Source organism: Sorex fumeus, unplaced genomic scaffold, assembly GCF_029834395.1.
Source record: "Sorex fumeus unplaced genomic scaffold, SorFum_2.1 ptg000007l, whole genome shotgun sequence".
NCBI lineage: Eukaryota > Metazoa > Chordata > Mammalia > Eulipotyphla > Soricidae > Sorex > Sorex fumeus.
This window is the reverse complement of record NW_026606064.1, coordinates 24,161,630-24,180,898: the sequence shown is the minus strand read 5'-3', so window position 1 is coordinate 24,180,898 and position 19,269 is coordinate 24,161,630. Positions and strand designations below refer to the sequence as shown.

At 37.5% G+C, this 19,269-nt stretch overlaps 1 protein-coding gene across 2 annotated transcripts in view; it reads left to right on the top strand.

The window, feature by feature from the left end:
• The window catches only part of DNAJC24 (DnaJ heat shock protein family (Hsp40) member C24), a 45,591-nt gene that overhangs the window by 7,972 nt on the left and 18,350 nt on the right, over positions 1 to 19,269 (top strand). For both annotated transcript variants that reach the window (XM_056133075.1, XM_056133083.1), the window contains exon 3: positions 17,458 to 17,596. In XM_056133075.1, coding sequence (XP_055989050.1) covers positions 17,458 to 17,596 — 139 coding nt within the window. The remainder of the gene's footprint in view (positions 1 to 17,457; positions 17,597 to 19,269) is intronic.

The following is a 19,269-nucleotide window of genomic DNA, read 5'->3' as shown; positions in this document are numbered from 1 at the left end:
CAACCCGCCCCTCCAAAGGTCCCTGGCGAGGACAGCCAGGTGCAGGGGCAGGAGACTCTGCCGTATGTCTTATATAATTTCAATTATCACTGAAGAATGGTATTGTTTCAACGTTAAGTAAACTACAACTAAGGTGACTAAAAATTCTGAGATTTTTAAATTGTTTTGGTAAGTTTCTCTTTTGCTAAGGTTGTAAAAAGGTAATAATATTAATGCAATATTAATTTGGCCCATTCCAAATATCCCTAATATTACTAGGCTCAGACATAGAATACAGTAGAACCTACATACCGTATGCTTAAATGTTTAGGTCACAGTTGAGCTATATCTGGTGATCTTCATGGTCTGCTCCCTGCTCTGTGCTCATGTACTACTCCCAGCAGTGCAAGAAGGACCATGAGGAGCTGGGGATCCAGGGGATCATACTGGGGTCAGTGACATGCAAGGCACGTTCCATGCATAACCCCAGTTCTACCTTTCCAGCCCCTAAAAATTATAGATCAAGATAACTTAATATTAAATAAAATACATTATTTTCTTCAAAATATGCTTTCATCCCTTTCATTCTGACTCATTTCGCTTAACATGATGCTTTTCATGTAGTACCACTTGTATGTAAATTTCATGACTTCATCTTTTCTAACAGCTACATAGTACTCCATTGTGTAGATATACCAAAGTTTCTTTAACCAGTCATCTGTTCTCGGGCACTCAGGTTTTTTTCCAGATTCTGGCTATTGTAAAGAGTGCTGCAATGAACAAACAAGTGCAGATGTCACTTTGACTATACTTTTTTGCCTCTCTGGGATATATTCTCAGGACTGGTATTGCTGGGTCAAATGGGAGCTCGATTTCTAATTTTTTGAGAATCATCTGTACTGTTTTCCAGAAGGGCTGAACCAGTCGGCATTCCCACCAGCAGTGAAGGAGGGTCCCTTTCTCGCCACATCCATGCAGCACCGATTGCTTTTGTTCTTTTGGATGTGGACCAGTCTCTGGTGTGAAATGATATCTCATTGTTGTTTTGATCTGCATCTCCCTGATGATTAATGATGTAGAGCATTTTCTCATGTGCCTTTTAGTCATTCGGATTTTTTCTTTGAGAAAGTTTCTGTTCATTTCGTTGCCCCATTTTTTTATGGGGTTGGATGTTCTCTTCTTGTGGAGTTCAACCAGTACTTTGTATATACTTGATATCAACCCTTTGTCGGATGTGTATTGGGTGAATATCCTTTCCCATTCTGTAGACTGTCTTTGTATTTTGGTCACTGTTTCTTTGGAGGTGCAGAAGCTTCTTAGTTTAAGATAGTCCCATTTGTCTATCTCTGTTTTCACTTGCTCGGCCAGTGGCGTGACATCTTTGAAGATACCATTAGCTTCAATATATGGAGGGTTTTGCCAACTTTGTCTTCAATGTACCTTATGGATTCCGGTCTGATGTTGAGGTCTTTAATCCATTTTGATCTTACTTTTGTGCATGGCATTAGACAGAGATCTGAGCCCACTTTTTTGCATGTAGCCATCCAGTTTTGCCAGCAAAACTTATTTTTTTTATTTTTTTTTAATATCCCTCCCCCCCCATCCTCCCATCCCCCCATCCCCCCCTGCCACTGTGGCAGGGCATTCCCTTTTGTTTTCTCTCTCCTCCTGGGTGTTGTGATCAGCCAAAGAGGCATTGAGTGGCGAACATGTTCAGTCCAGTCTACTTTCAACCTGCATCTCCCCTCCTGGGAGGATCCTCCAAACACCTCCACTTGGTGTTCCCCTTTCTATCTGAATTGTCCTTTCCCCTAGAATACCCAGCTGGCCTCTAAGTTATGGAGTAATTCTCCTGGTGTTTGCCAGCAAAACTTATTAAAGAGGCTTTTCTTGCTCCACTTCACTTTTCTTGCTCCCTTATCGAAGATTAGATGATCATATACTTGAGGGGAGATGTCAAGATTGCATTCATTTGGGGAACATCAAGTAACAAAATAGGAGACTAACACCCAAGAGTGGCCGAGATTAGTACCATGAGTTTTGCTCCATGGCTTGGAGGCCAGCCACATATGCTAGGAGAAAAGGGAGCTCAGATAGAGAAAGGAGCACCAAATAAAGCGTGTTGGGAGGATCCTCCCAAGATGGGAGAAGCATGCTGAAAGTAGACTATAAACCGAACATGATTGCCACTCAATGCCTCTTTTGCAAACCACAACACCCAAAAGGAGAGAGAGAACAAAAGGGAATACCCTGCCACAGAGGCAGGGTGGGACTGGGGAATGGGGAGTGGGAGGGATACTGGGACCCATGGTGGTGGAAAATGGGCACTGGTGGAGGGATGGGTGTTTGATCATTGTACAGTTGAAACCCAAGCACAAAAATTTGTAAATCTACAACTGTACCTCATGGTGTTTCACTAACAAAATTTTAAAAAAAACGTAAATGATGGAGAATGGGCACTGGTGGAGGGATGGGTACTGGATCATCATTGTATAACTGAAACCCAAGCACAAAAATTTGTAAGTCTACATCTGTACCTCATGGTGTTTCACTAATAAAAATTTTAAAAAAATATGCTTTCATGATGAATTAAACTTCACATTGACAGGGCAAGTCAGAATCATATTTAAAGTATGACTGGAAGAGATATGTTGTTTTCAATAGCAGATTAGTTTAGCCAAGGGCTTCATAGGGTGTCATTGGAGAGAAAGCGCTCTACAGGATAGGCCATGTAAATTCATTATTAATTTTATATATATATATTTAGTTAAAGTTACAACAAATGCTAACTTAGGAAATAGTGAATCATTGCTCCTAGGAGAATTATATGGTTAAGTTCCTATGAGTCACTCACTGATCATAACATTTTCATTAAATGCTAGGTTCATACGCTTATTTTACACATATTTCTATTTAAAATTACTATGATATATAGATGATCCATTAACACTGAACTTAAGCCTGACAATATTGTAAGCCATGACTGGAGAGAAAAGCTTATTTGAAACTTATTTCCCACATGAATGTAAGTCAAGCCACCATAAAGCAAATCACTGCTTTCTTGTGTTTAGAAACACTAGACAGCAGTTACTTTTCTCTGCTTCAGGGCCATTTTGAAAGTAAAATCACAATAAAAAGTAGAGTCCTGAGTGATAGTACAGCAGGTAGGGTGTTTGCCTTGCATGAGGCCAACCTGCATTTGATCCCCAGCATACACAATACTGAGCACCGCCAGGAGTAATTCCTAAGTGCAAAACCAGAAGTAACCCTTGATTATTGCCAGGAGCAGCCCAAAAACAAACAAAAAGCTAAGTATGACACTATAGACTGTTGAAAAGACCCTTTCAGTATGAGAGTAAAAACATAAAGACCTTTTTTTCTGAGAGTTAACCTTAGCTGGGCTGGAGCGATAGCACAGCGGGTAGGGCGTTCGCCTTACACGCGGCCAACATGGCCGACCCGAGTTCGATTCCCCCGCCCCTCTTGGAGAGCCCGGCAAGCTACCGAGAGTATTTGATATGCCAGACACAGTGACAACAAAGTCTCCAATGGAGATGTTACTGGGCCCGCTCGAGCAAATCGACGATCAATGGGAGGGCCTTTACCTTTTACCTAACCTTAGCTGGAAATGTTCATGTAGTGTGATTGAAGTATTCGCTCTCTTCTCTGTGAATGGCTATGAAAGCTTGCAAGTGTTGATTTGGGGGTTACAAATACATTTTAACAAGTAGTTGAATTTGCAAACATGAAATTTGATAATAAGGAGCTGGTAAATAAGATAAGAGGATGTATATGATCCTCAGCGGCAACCTAACCATTAAAGCAAATCGAGTAAAGCATTTTTATTATACTAAAAATATAGGTGCTCATAACAATGAATTCTATAAAACACTGAAGTATGTGGACAGACAATGCACTGTAGCACTGTCCTGCCGTTATTCATCGATTTGTTCGAGCAGGCACCAGTAGTGTCTCCATTGTGAGACTTGTTGTTACTGTTTTTGGCATATCGAATACACCACGAGGAGCTTGCCAGGCTCTGCCATGCAAGTGGGATACTCTTGGTAGTTTGCTCCGAGAGGGGCGGAGGAATTGAGCCCGGGTCCGCCAGATGCAAGGCAAACGCCCTACTCGCTGTGCTATCGCTCCAGTCTCCAGTCTAATTCACTAAAAATAATCAAAGAATGTTTTCTTAGAAGAAAGTGTGTGAAAATTGTTGTATCTCACCCCTTAAACCCTTGTATAAGATATTGATATACTAACATGTTTTTACAGGTTAAGGCTTGTGTGTTAATCAAGATTGGTTGCCTTTTATTGTGGACAGACAATACAGATATCGTCTTTGTATGTTTTGAATATCTTGTATATGCCACGCACTGGGCACTGGTGTTACTGAAGATAGATAGGCAGAGGTTCTTACTCTTTGTGTAGCTTATCATTTCACAAGTACATTTTTTCCACTAAAGGAATTTTCTAAACTTATGTAATTTTTCTAGAGTCACTAACAAAGAGTATAACAACTCAAATTTTTATGTTTTGATCAGTACTCTTCTGGTTTTCTCTTCTCTCATTCCATTAGTTTTCCCCACACATCCAGTGAAATATCTTTCAGCATTCCCCCGTGGCTTTTTCTGTTTTCACTGCACTCTTCTTCCTTACCAAACATTATGTGACTACCATCCATTAACTTTTAAATCCTTTTTCTTCCCCTACCATCCTTCTAAATGGTGCTAGCTAACATGGCTAGGGTATTTTTGTTTGTTTGTTTGTTTTAGTCACACTTTATTGTTACTGTCATCTGTTTTTTAATTGAATCACCGTGAGATAGTTACAAAACTTCCACATTTGAGTTTCAGTCATACAATGATTGAACACCCATCCTTCCACCAGTGCACATTCTTCACTACCAATGTCCCCACTATACCGCCCTCCCCCCCCCCCCCCCTTTCCAACCCTCCTCTTGCCTCTATGGCAGAAAATTTGGCTAGGGTATATTTGCCACATTCCGTGGATTTTTCTATGACATTTGCTAGGGTAGATCTTTTATCTTCTGTGAAACTCTTTTCTTCCTGGACTTCTGTAGAGACTATTTAACAATCCACTTTCTTTCCTAGTATCTTTCCCCTCCTAGCTGATCTGATAGAAATATTTGTCTTTATCACTAAATTTGCTCGAGCGGGCCCAGTAACGTCTCCATTGGAGACTTTGTTGTTACTGTGTTTGACATATCGAATACGTCACGGGGAGCTTGCCAGGCTCTGCTGTGCGGGCGAGATACTCTCGGTATCTCGCCGGGCTCTCCGAGAGGGGCGGAGGAATCGAACTCGGGTCGGCCATGTTGGCCGCTTGTAAGGCGAACGCCCTACCGCTGTGCTATCGCTCCAGCCCAATTAGGTACACTTTTAATCTGAAACCAGGTGCTTTACTAAATTTTTTTATTTCTCACATGCACGCAAAATCATGTGAGTATTTACCTCCCTGCTTTTTATCTGATTATTGGTCACCTTCATAACTGAAAAGAAAAAAAATTCACAGGTACTGTTCTCTGTATATTATGTAGCTTTGTTTCACTGGTGACTTTGAATTTGCCCCCTATTTCCTGCATTAGCCCTTGTCTACCTTTTCCTATCTTCCTTCCTTGACATCCTTTACCTTGTTCCTCAGAAGTATAATAGTAGCCTGTTGGCAGGCCCCTACCTACCATTCTCTATACTTTTGTCAAAATCTAGATGTTTTTCACTTTGAAACAAATAAAAATGTATGATTATATCTCTGTCTTGCATGTAATCTAGTACTTTTAGGGAAAATGTCAGATCATAGGAGAGGAGAAATAGTACAGGGTCTGAGGCACTTGCTTTGCATGCAGCCAACCCAGATTTGATCCTCAGCATCCCATATGGTCACCTGAGCCCATCCATGAGTGATCCCTAAGCTCAGAGCCAGGAATAAGTCCTGAGCACTGCCATGTGTAGCCCCAAAGCAAAACAAAAAAAGTCAGATCATAAAAAGTTTTATGATTTGAATCCAGCCAGCTTTTTACTTTTTCTCTCATTACTTTCCTCTATCAAGCCATCTTTCCTTTATTCTCGTGTAATCTCTATTTCTGCTCTTAATAACTCTGATAGGGCTGGAGCGATAGCACAGCGGTAGGGCATTCGTCTTACAAGCGGCCAACATGGCCGACCCGAGTTCGATTCCTCCGCCCCTCTCGGAGAGCCCAGCAAGCTACCGAGAGTATTCGATATGCCAAACACAGTAACAACAAAGTCTCCAATGGAGACGTTACTGGGCCCGCTCGAGCAAATCGATGATCAACGGGAGGGCCTTTACCTTTACCTTTAATAACTCTGATATCCATTTTGGTTCTTTCTGATTTTGTTTCTCTCTTCTTTATTACCTTTCTCTCCCGCCCTATATAATTCCTGTTAGCCTACTCCTGCTCATCCTTCAAAACCCAGACAATTGTCACCTTTATTAAAAAATCTTCCCTAATTCTGTTTCTTACTGTCCTCTTAGCACTCATCCTTCTCATTGCATTATAATTGCTTATATGTTTGCCTTCCCCTACTAAACTTATTCTCACAAATACAGATCCTCTTTTGTTCATCATTAAGCCCTTTTTGGCTAATACTGTGTCTAAATTTTAAGTAATGGGCTAAATAGCATTTCAGTGGTAGACACACATGGTCTACCAGTCTTTCACGTGGACTATATTTTCTGCATGTGAATTTAAAAATACTAAAAATGTTGAAAAGTGTTAATTGCCTAAAATAAGTGAGTTGTTGACTCCTCCTAAGTAATATTTCACTAAGCATTAGGTGGCAGTAGTGTGTTATACTTGACTTTACCTTTGTAATTGTTTTATCCCCTTCAGCTTTTGTAATCTTAATGTAGTGTCAAACTGTAAAGGACACAATTGTTGTACTTTTATACCTAACTTTTTGTTACATGATCTTTTTTTTTTTAAGCTAGTAGACATTTTCCAGAAAGAGAAACAAAACAAAGCATGGCCTCATCAGTCAACGTCTCTCTCTTTGCCCACCTAAATAGTATTCAGAGTTATTAGAGAATTACTACTGCACCATCTTCACAGCACTTCCTCACCAACTGTTTAAAGGCTGCCTCATAATAATAGTGATTTGCAATAAGGAAAACCAAAAATTATCTCAGAGGATATGTGTTTTCTCAACATCCTAAGAAGCTTACTTAGGCCTTTATTCCCAAAGTAGTATATTAAGTTCATTGACTTTAACTACAGTTATTAAGTGTTCTATTTTTTTCCTTTGCTCATAATTTTCTGTCAGTACTAAGGTTACATCTCTTTGTTATTTTCCTCTGAATGATGAATTTTTCTCATATTAGGTAGTTAGAATTGGAAATTGCTGCCACCTGTTCAGTCTTATGCATTTAATACTACTGTAAATTTTTGATCACACAATTTGAAAATGCTTAAACATTTCATCACCATTGCATTTTTATATCTTATAAAGTCATATCAATAGCAGTTACATTTTATTTAAGAAAAGCATGTATACTTTAGGTACATGGGAACATACCTGTAAATAAAAGGAATGGATGATTTGTAAAGAAAACAATTTCAGTATGGATTCAAATGTGAGTTGAGTAAATTAAATCTTTGACATTCTCTTTCTTGTATGTTCTGCACTTTTTTCTATCTCAGAGAATACTTGGGGGAATTCAAAGCCAGTGGGCTAGTATCATTATTGTGGCAGAACGATCAATTAATAAAAACAAAGCAAGAAAGTGTTGACAGAACACACGGCCTAATTAGTGTCCAGTGGCCTTGAAGCCCACAGAGCAGGACTCGGAATTGCCGTAGGGATGCAGCTCTGTTGGATCAATGGATGGACATCACCATCCTTGTTGACCAGGAAGGACTTGAGTTTCTCATCAGTTTCTTGAGGACTGCCTTACATAAAAATGACATCTGCCCAGAACCCAGAAGGTAGATGAAATTAGCCAGAGCTGTAATGAATTTTGATTTATTTTATTGCAGGTGGTAGTGGGCAATGGGGGAAGGTAGAGAATTAGATTGCTATAATTTCTTCTCCTTTTCTTCTTTTTTTTGTTGTGAGGCCACACCCAACTGTGTTCAGGGTCTTCTTCTGGCTCTGCTCTCAGAGATCACTCCTGGCAAGGCACTGGGGGACAACATGGGGTATCAGGGATCGAGCGCAGGTCAGCTGTGTGGAAGGCAAGCGTCCTGCCTTCTCTACACTCTCTCTGGCCCCTATAAGTTCCTCTTTATATGTCTTGTTTGAAGAAGACTTATTTGATACCTTTTCAGGGAGGAGAAAGTTCTGAGTGCACCCTTAATATCAATATACTGTGACCCAGTCCACAAAACTGAAACTAATTTAATCGTGCCTACAAAGAAGCAGAGTTTATGTTCATTTACTGTAGTCAACAAAGAAAAGGCACATAACTGGCAAAACTAATTCACTCAAGATTATATTTTAAAGTTAGTGAACCTCATAAATCTAAATAGATTACAAAGGTTAGTCTTGGTTTTTGAAGATATTGGTTTATTCAACAACATATTTATTTCTTTTACAGTTTTTCATTTATAAGAATCAAACTTCTACATGGTACCTCCTAATTCTTTATTTGAAAGACATCAATGCCTATTATAAATATTTTATGACTTATTTTAAACTTATATGTTTCTCAGTTTCTTCCTTCCTTTTTCCTTTCCTTTTTCTATTTGTTCCTGCTGGTGCTTTTCTCTTCTCCATCCCTCTTCCTGTTAACCCTCCTTACTCCACCATTCCTCACTCTTCATTTCTGTCTTCCCCCTCTACTTTCTTCCATCCTCCATTTTCTTTTTCCTAGTCTTTTCTCTTTTTTTAATTTGGGGCTATTAGTAATCTCAGAATAAGTCTCTGTATAGTTTCAAAGGCAGTTAGTGTTACAATGACATTTAGCAGAAAATTGAAAACTGTTTTCAGGATCCAGAGAGATAGTACTGGGATTAAGGCACTTATCTGGCACTTCAAATCCAGTACTGCATGTGCTTTCCCAGACTCTGTCGGGGTTACTCCTGAGCACTTTGCTTAAGGCCCATAGCTATCCTAATTTTCTTGCTCCCAGCCTCCCAAAAAGATCCAACAAGACCATAGATCTCTTAAATTTTATTTCTAAATGTACTACGGTGATTTGGGAGAATACAGTGTTTCTTCCACTATCTGCAAGTAGAATTTTTCTGTTCAATAGGTTTTGGCAAGTTGTTTTAGGATCTGAAACGCTGAAATTTTTTCCATATGAATTAATTATAATAGTATTCTACCAAAAAATATAGCCTACCAGATCATACCATGTAGTACCACTCTAAACTTTCAAATAGAATCAAAAGTTGTGGCAATCATTAATAATTATGGCACTGTCTGTAGCACTGTCCTCCCGTTGTTCATCAATTGGCTTGAGCGGGCCCAATAATGTCTCCATTGTGAGACTTGTTAATACTGTATTTGGCATATTGAATACCTCATGGGTAGCTTGCCAGGCTTTGCCGGCAGGGGAGATAATCTCTGTAGCTTGCCAGGCTCTTCGAGGGGGGCTAAGGAATCAAACTCTGGTCGGCTGGATTAGCCGTTTGGGAGGCAAACACCCTACCTGTTGTGCTATCGCTCTAGCCCTGCAGGTATGTATATGTTTATATTTGGTTTGGGGGCCCCAGCGGCTGTGATCAGGAATCACTTCTGGCAGTGCTCCAGGAACTATATGGGATGCCAGGGATCAAATCCAGGTCGACCTTGTACAAGGCAAGTGCCCTAGGCACTATATTAACTCTCAGGCCCCCTCATTTGTATAAAATCTTTGGCAGCCGAAGGCATAAAACCCTGGCCTTGTCCGAGGTTGACCCTGGTTTGATCCATGTACAATTTAGTCTCCCAAGTACCAACAGGTGTGACCCCTGAACACAGGAGTAAGTGCTGAGCATGGTCGGGTGAGGCCCCTCCCCCCAGTCTCTTTTGCTATTTTTTTTGGAGCACACCCGGCAGTGCTCAGGGATCATTCCTAGACGAGCTCAGGAAACTACGTAGGGTGACTGGGATCAAACCTGGGTCAGCTGTGTGCAAGGCAAACGCCCTACCTGCTGTTCTATCACTCCAGCCCTTCCCCCCCCCAATTTTTTTTTTTTTAAACAGAATCTTTTGGGAATTGGAGAGCTACTGCAGAGATTCAGACACCTTCCTTGTATAGATAGAGTCATAGGGCAGACCCTGGTTTAATCCAGGCATGGGATATTGTCCCCCGAGCACCACCAGGGGTCACTCCTGAGCACAGTGAGGACTGGTCTCTGCTAGTGGTTCACACACTTGCCCCAAAACAAAATAATAAACAAAATCTTTCTTTTGGAACCAGACGGGGGCTCAGGGGGTGAGGGCTTGAGTGCTTGCTCTGCATGTAAAAAAATAGTATCTGGTTTTTTGTTTGTTTGTTTTTTCAGGGGATTAAATACCTGGCAGTACTCAGGGCTTACTCCTGACTCTGCACTCAGAAATTATTCCTGGTGTGCTCAGGAGTCCGTATAGGGTATCAGGTAACAAACCTAGGTTGGCCACTGCAGGGTCAACACCCTACCATTGCTTCAACCCTAAGAAATATGTACTTTCTTGTACTGTTCTGTTAATGTGGTTGGCAAGTAATCACTCAAATCTTTACTCCCAGGAAACCATGAGACTATTATGTAATGAGTTTTACTGTAAATAAACTTATAGGTCTATTCATAATAAAATCTTTTGTAACACTGGTGTCAGATTTTGGGCTCTGAAAAACAGTATTTTTGTCTACATATATTTTACAATCTTTGCTATTCCCCTAACTTTCTCCAAGAAATTCATTAGGGTTCATTATTTACAGATACATAATAATCAGATTGTGTTTTGCAATTAGCTCACTTGTGCATGTTATGTGTGCACAAGTGTGCACAAATGTGCACAAGTGTGTGTATGCTGTTCTGTTCAGTATAGGCAAGTACAAAGAGACAAAGTAAATTAGCCAGAAATTGCAGGGAAAGGGAAATAGATAGTGACTCTTAATGGATATAGAGAAATGATGAAAATATTCTTAAATTAGATAGTGATGAAGGTTCTCACAGCTTTATAAATATCCTAAAACAAATGAGTTGATGGATGGGGAGAAAATTAAAAAACACAAGTTTATACCTGGAAAAAGGTAATGGTAATGATTTCTTAAAGGAAACTTACTTTGATTCTTAATGTCACATAAATTATAAGAATATGAGTCCTACTTTGTAAAATCAGCTCTGACTCAGTTACCCAAATTCTAGTGGTCTGACCCTAAATGTAGTGCTTTAATTTTTTGATTAAGACTTTTTTTTGATATTTCATCTTTAAGTATAAAACAAAGTTTTTAAGAGCCTATGGGATGCCAATAAACTAAGTGGTTAAGCTTTTTAAGAAAACAGGTGTAGAACATGCATTTGGGAGACTAGAGATAACAGTGAACTTTGGGCTAATCTGTTAGGATTGGCCATTCTTCATTCCCTTATGTACCAATTTAAGAATTTTAAGTTTTCCAGAAAGGCGAATGATATGGTTCAGGTAAGAGTAATTATAACTGACATTCAAGGGCAGTGTCCTCCCACTCCTCATAGGTGGCTATCTCCTTTATCTGTAGATTTTTTTTACCTGAGAATATGGCTGGTTCATGGTGCCAGTTCAAATTTCTGAGACACAAAATGTGAAGGTCAGGGTAGTAAATTAAGAGAGGTGAATTCGGCAGCAGGTGAATGGACTGAAGAGCAGCTAAAAGGTACTTTCTAGAAACTAGGTAAGAAATACTGTTGGTTTGAATTTGATTTAGCCAGCATTGGGACAGGAAAGGACATTATATGGATAGACTATAAAAATTTGACAGCAAATGGGATAAAAGAAAGGAACAAAATACTATAGATTGGATTGTTAGTTAGGAAATGATGTTTTCCTACATTCATTCAGCATTTATTGAGTATGCTGGTGATTTCAGTATAAAGAGATTTAGGAGAAGGAAAAAAAATTTTTATGAAACACTAATTGTAGAGTCGAGATGAAACTTGAGAATTTTGGATATATGTATTTTGAAAATTTGTTATGAAATTCAACACACTGTCGTGAGAGGTAGTATCTTAAACTAAAGTTATCTGTTGATATATTAAAAAAATATATAAAGTACTGTCTATGACCTCAGGGTTCACTTTGATAATGCTAAGAGTGGCTAATTTTCATTTAATTTTTGTTTAATTAAATTTTCTCATAATCCTTTAAATACTTGTTACTTTCTATTTTAAAATCAAAACAGCTAAATCACATAATTTTATAAAGGACTCATATCTGATCTTCCTAACTTAAGACTTAAGTAGCAATCTAATTAGTAAGATAAAAAAAGGATTTCTTTAAAAAGACAAAAAGAATATATTGAAGACATTAGAGCAGGTATACCACAATTTAGATGATCTTATTACTGTCTTACTATGTAGCAGGCAGTTTACCATAAAACTTTCTTATGATTTTATTTTAAAGAAAATTGTTTTTAAATTTTTTATGTTGCTAGGTCAACAGAAAAGGTCATTTAAGTTAATGAACACATGAATTATAGGATTTTTAGTTTTTCTCAGTGAAAGTGAAATTTTCTCAATATGTTGTATATGGCCTTTCACAATTTACCAAATTTTGATATATTACTTCACAGTTACCAGTTTTCTTTTCCTTCTAGTAGAAAAAACATTCTCAGAATTAAACCTGTCTTTGGACACTGTCTTTACAGGTTAAGTAGCTAAGGACAGATACAAATTATGTACCTCCCCCTCTTTAAAAAAGTCAACAGATTAAAATACCAGTAGAATACTATTCAGATTTCATCAGCTTCTTCATTGTTGAAGTAAGTTGGCACTTATGCAAACAATGAAATAAAGAGGTTGGCATTTATAATTACTGAACAAAAGGTATCAAATATCAAAAAATTTCTGGCTTCAAACATGAAATATAATTTTCATTGTGGTGTTATAGGTTAATAATTGAGGCATGTCACTCATTCATTACTTTTCACTCTTTATTTTTGGATACATACCTGGATGAATCTGTCAGGGAAAAATTTTTATGAAACACTAATTCTCTGACTTATACTTAAATCTCATGTTTTAAGCAGTAGAAGTTAATCATGTGCTTCTCTGACTTTAATATGCATAATACTTGTCTGGAAAGTTTGCTGAAATGCCAATTCTGGGGGCCCCCTCTGCAGGTTTGGGATGGAGCATTCTAACAAGCTTCCTACAAAATAAAAACAAACCTGAGGGCTATAGTTTGACACGTTCTGATAATCACTGTGGAATTGGTAATTTAGAGGACACCCAAATATTCTAAGAGAGAAAAATCTAAAATCAAAAATCCCATATTGGATAACCAATTGGTATTTAATCTTAACTGGTTAGAATTAAGAGGACACTCTAGTGATGGTATAAAGTTGAACCACTGTACACATGAATCTGTCATTTACAGTACTGTGAATCATAATGCCCCAACAAAAATGGGAAAGATAGAGTTCAGAGTTAAAGCACTGGTTATCAAATAAAAAATTACCTGGGAGATACACAACACCAATCCTGTTAAAAATATTAAATCACTTTCTGAATTTTTATAGTACCATGACTGGCCATGTTTTTGTAACCAGACAGTTTCATGATCTTTCAGTTGTGTTCACCTTTCTCATCCTCTGTAAATGACCTAGGAATTTAAAGAAAATAGATCTATTTGAAAAACTCCCTGCAAATGTGAGAAAGTTGAGACATGTCTAATATTGTTGCCATATCGAGACACTGGCAACATACAATGAAAATTTGCAGTGTCCAGCTTGGCTAAATACCACCCCAAACAAAATCTAGAGCCTTTCCATTTCTTCAGAATACTCCTTCCTTCAAAATATTCCCCATTTCAGTTTCTATCACCTGTTCACACTAAGAAACCAACTTTTGATTTCTGTCATTCTAGAAAAGTTTTGCTTAAGTTTAGATTTCATACCAGTGTAATCACTGATACATTTGTTCTTTTATTCTTGCTCCTTTCATTCAGAATAATTTTTTAGATATTCTCATCTATGTTTATAACTTTGATTATTTGTTTTGTTTTTTGCCGCCAGGGCTTGAACCCAGGCCTTTATGCATGAAAAACAAAACAATAACAACAAACATATGCTCTGCACTGACTTAGATTTTCGGCACAAGATTTTTAATTATTATTGAGTAGTTTTCATTGAGTTCTCACCACTTTGGCTTTAAGATCACCATTTCAAATATCTCTTTGTGTAGTTTTCACCTTTTTCCTTTGTACATGTAAATCTTTCTGTCTCTTATGAGAACATTTGGAAGTATTTAAGGCTCACCTGGATAATTTAGGATAATCTCTCCATTTCAAGGTCTTAAACTTATCTGCAAAGACCCTTTTTCAAAACAAGGTAACATTCATAGGAACCAAGGATTAGGAACTACTATCATTTGGAACAATTATTAGATTGCTGCAGGATGTTTTACTGTTTTTGTATTTTAATTTTCTTCTGGAAATTGCTGTCACAACAGATTCATCTGAGGCTTTTAGTGCCCTAAATGGCATGCTTATTTTCTTACTATGATTGGCATTTCTTAGTTGAACCATTTATCTTTGAATAAAATTGATTGTATTCTAAAATCATGATATAATAGTCCAGAAGCCTCAGATGATAAGTAAGCTAATTACTTCAAATAATCATCAGGAAAAATTTAAATTATTAAGAGATTAAATTATACTTTCAATATCTCAGAACTGAAATATTACTCAGTAAAATTTAAAGATAATTTTTACTTTGAGGCAACCAAACTAATTTTTGGTTTGTATAACTTTCTTGGTCAGATTGGTACAAATTCATATCTATACTATTCATTGTGGCAAGTAACTTTCCATAATGGTTTATAGAAATTTTGTATCTCTTAGTCTTTGCTCCTACTGTTAGTAAGGTTAGAATTTTTTCCAGGATCTTGCTTAAAGCATGGGGCAATTGCAATTAAGAGTTTTCACTTGTATCTTAATTTATACTAGTGGCATAGTTCTGCTTGTGGCATGTAGTAACATTAAATTATCCCAGGTTTCTTATACAACTCTCCATGTAGTGTTAGAAGTGTAAATCAGATAAAGAACTTCAATGTAGTTGACTCTATTTGGCTTTGGGCTATTACTTAAATATCCAACTTGAACAATTAAACTCAATTGCTAATTCATTTTAGTTAATTATTATTGGGAATAATTTTGTTAAAAGTAATATTAACAAAATAATTGTTGGGGCCACAGAGATTGTAAAGTGGGTAGGGTAATTGTAAGCATCAGATCCAGGTTACGTATCCAGCCCTGAATATATTCTCAGTGAGCATTGCCAGGAGTGATCCCTGAGCACAGAGCAACAGTAAACCCTAAGCATAGGAAAGTGTGGGTTCAAAGAAAAATATTTTAAAAACCATAATTATCACTCTGAATGATTGCACTGGAGCACTGTCCTCCCATTATTCATTGATTTGCTCGAGCAGGCCCAGTAACGTCACCATTGTGAGACTTGTTACTGTGTTTGGCATATTGAATATGTCACGGGTAGCTTGCCAGGCTTTGCCGTGTAGGCGAAATACTCTCGGTAGCTTGCTGGGCTCTAAGAGGGGCAGAGGAATTGAACCCGGCTCAGCCCGGCAGGTGACTTGCAAGGCAAATGCCCTACCGGTGTGCTTTTGCTCCAGCCCTCTGAATTGTTGTATTATGTTATTCTTGTTTTACATAAATAATATATTTATTTGATAATTATGCCCCCCCCCCCGAAGGATCAATCAATAAAAAGACTAGGTTTCCTTTCTTCAATAGTTGTATTAACTAGTTTAAACATTTAAATGTTGATAACCATTAAATTTGGAATAGGAAAAAACTAGTTTGCCGAAGGGAAAAATGGAAGCTTAATTCGCTTTGTTTGCCCCTAATCTTACTCCCAGTTTACAAGATATTCATCAGTTTTTCTGTAGAACCAAATATCACAATAGTATTTGTTAGGATCATCAGCATCATGGAGAAGTTCATTGTGCCAGTAGTCTACATTATGTTAATAATTCTTTGTGAACTATGGAAATTGAAGTCACTTCTCTTGATATCACTTGCTGAAGTTTACCAGGTAACTTCAGCTTAGCAACTCAGATAATAAATGACATGCTACCTGTAAATTTTTTGTTCATTTTTTACTGTCTTTAAAAACAGCTAAGAAATGTCTATGATTTTATGAGTATGTGAATGAATCACATTTGTATCAGGAAATGTGAAAATAGCAATTTTTATTTTTAAACCCTTGGAATAAAGTATAAGAAAAGTTATTCCTACTCATTCAAAGGAAATTATAAAATTATTTTTTAAATTAAAATATGTTCTTTAGCAAATATGATAAAATGGTCAGAGTAATACTTGGAATTTCTAGATGAATGCTATCAAGTAGTTCCTTATTTACTTAGGTGAGATAATTATATGGCTTATACATCTTCTATGCTTGCCCCACATTAAATCAAATCTTCCTAAAAATAGGAAAACTCTCCTTGTTTGTATAGAAATTGCTGAAAATCAAATAAAATATTAAATATTTCAAAGAACTGATAGTTTTTAAAAGATAAAGGGCAACCACAGAGAAAGTAAAAGAGGAATAAAGGAATAATAAAAGTGAAGTTTCTAGTAAAACCACAATTATATTACCATTGAGGAATTGGTGACTTGGCATTGAGCATTATTTCTGATCACAGTGTAAATAATGAATTTCTCAACATTAAAAAAATTGACATTTGTAAAGATTTACAAATAAATTATTATTCAAATGTTTGTTAAGCTCTTCAAGACTGTCTAGAATTTACCCTTGAATGACCATTTTTCAATAAACATTTATATTTGGGAATTTATGCCTTTAAAATTTTTATTACTGAGCCAGATGAAAGTTGTTTTATTTAAAGTATGATTATATAATTTCATGGGAAAAAACCCATAATGTAGGCCATTTGTGATATCATTATTGGCCAAATATTTTATATAAGGAAAACTTCATACTCTGCCTAATTTGTGCTCTTCTTTTGTCATGTCCTGCTTGTCTGCATGTACCTATTTCTGTTTGTGTTAGTCATCCTCTCTAGGTAATTTGTCCATGAGACCAGTGATTCCATTAGCAAATTATCCAGAAAATGCTGTCTTTGCACGTTGTGACAGATCATGTCACTGGTGGATTTATAGCTACTCCAGTGGTCTAATTAACCTGGCAGTTGTCTCCTGTGCCCAACGCTATTGTCTTGTTGCCTTGGCATCTTAGTTTTCATCTTCCCATTACCTTCTTCCTTAACTAACGCTTAGATTTACTTTTTTTTTTTTAACTTACCCCCCAACTCAATTCTTTCTATTCACCACTTCCCTTATTTTTGATTGGCAGTATCATCCAGATAAACAAAGCGCAGATGTGCCAGCAGGAACAGTGGAGGAATGTATACAGAAGTTCATCGAAATTGATCAGGCATGGAAAATTCTAGGGAATGAGGAGACAAAAAAAGAGTATGACCTGCAGCGGCATGGTAGGTACTTGGGGTGAAGAATCATGCACATTGGCAAGTCCTTGAAGCACAGTCTGCAGCCATTCCTGGGGAGCATTTTCCAGCATTTGCACCAAGTTATTATTGCTTCTTTACTCCTCCCCTCCATCATTGTTTTTAATTATGCCCTATTCTTGTTAGTGATTATTGTGTATCCATTGAGAAGTTAACAAAACTACTCTAATGTGCCTTTCTGTGAAGCCATAAAAGCTACTTTTAATAACTAACGAAAAATGTTTAATTATACATTCTTAATCAACATATTTTATATGTTTAAGAAACTTTGAATAAGTTTAATTATGAACTGATTAAATTATTCTAGACTGTGTATGATATAAGTGATAATCTAAAGGAAGCGACATTATAGGGTTATCTGTGTGCTGTCTTTAACCTTGTCTTAGGTTAAATTTCATAATTGCATCCTAGGTATATAAAATCCCTTATGAGATTGCTACCTAGGATGTTTTAAATCAGTTTTAAAAGTCGCTTCTTTTACGTATTTTAGAAAATAGCTTCCTAAAACAATGACAAGCTCTTGTGAAAAAGGAGAGAAATGTAGGTCAGGTTTGTCACACACGGTCCACAGTTACACAAAGCGATAGGCTGTCTTTCAGCACTGGCTGTGCATAGGAGTCCTACAGCCTTCTGTTTGAACCTTCACTATGCTTCCTCCATGCTAATGGTGAGAGTCAATAATCAGTGATAGCCTGTGGGAAAAACACTCAATTGCACTCTGAGATAGTGCACCAGGCTGAGCATTGACTCTTCGATGTTGATAAAAGCTTGCTGTCTCTATAGCTGATTATTGAATTCTCTCCAGTGTCCTCTGTTGTTGATCATCAAATCTTATGAAATAATTTTAAGGTTCCTACTGCTAAGGTTAGAAAAGTCTATTTGAAAAATAGGCAATATTTGTAGGACATGAAATAATTTTTTTTTTAAAGCCATTATCTGGGGGGCAGAGTGATAGTACAGCGACTCAGGCATCTGCCTTGCACTGGCCAATCCAGGTTTGATTCCCAGCAACACATATGGCAAGCTCCCAGGAATGATCTCTGAGGGCAGGGCCAGGAGTAAGCCCTGAGCTTGACTGGGTATAGCCCCAAACCGAAATAGTAACTCATCCAGAATATTAATCAACTCTAAGTCCCTTCTTCTCTTTTAAAACTTTTTTTAAATGTTAAGATACTGATAAATGTATCTTGCAATGATTTTGACTTTTCTAATGTGTATTAGAAAATATTACAATCCACATCTTGAAAAACCTTTCTCCTTGCCTTTGAGAAATCCTTCGAAGTCTGGCTTTCTTTAGTCTGGTTTTGAGGTTCGCATGAAACCAACTTGCGTCACTTGGACGTTTGTCAAGACTACTGACCAGTTCACAACACAGTTTAGATATAAAAAATATATTGAAGGGTGGGCCTTACTGATGATGCAGGTAAATAGGCATATCTTCTGTTTAAGAATTGTTTTGTTTTGTTTTGTTTCCTTGTTTGTTTTGGGGCCACACACCTGTCGATGCTCAGGGATTGCTCCTGGCTTGGCACTCAGGAATTACTCCTAGCAATGCATGAAGGAGCATGTGGGATGCTGGGGATCGAATCTCGGTCAGCCACATGCCAGGCGAGCACCCTACCCATTGTAGTATCTCTCCA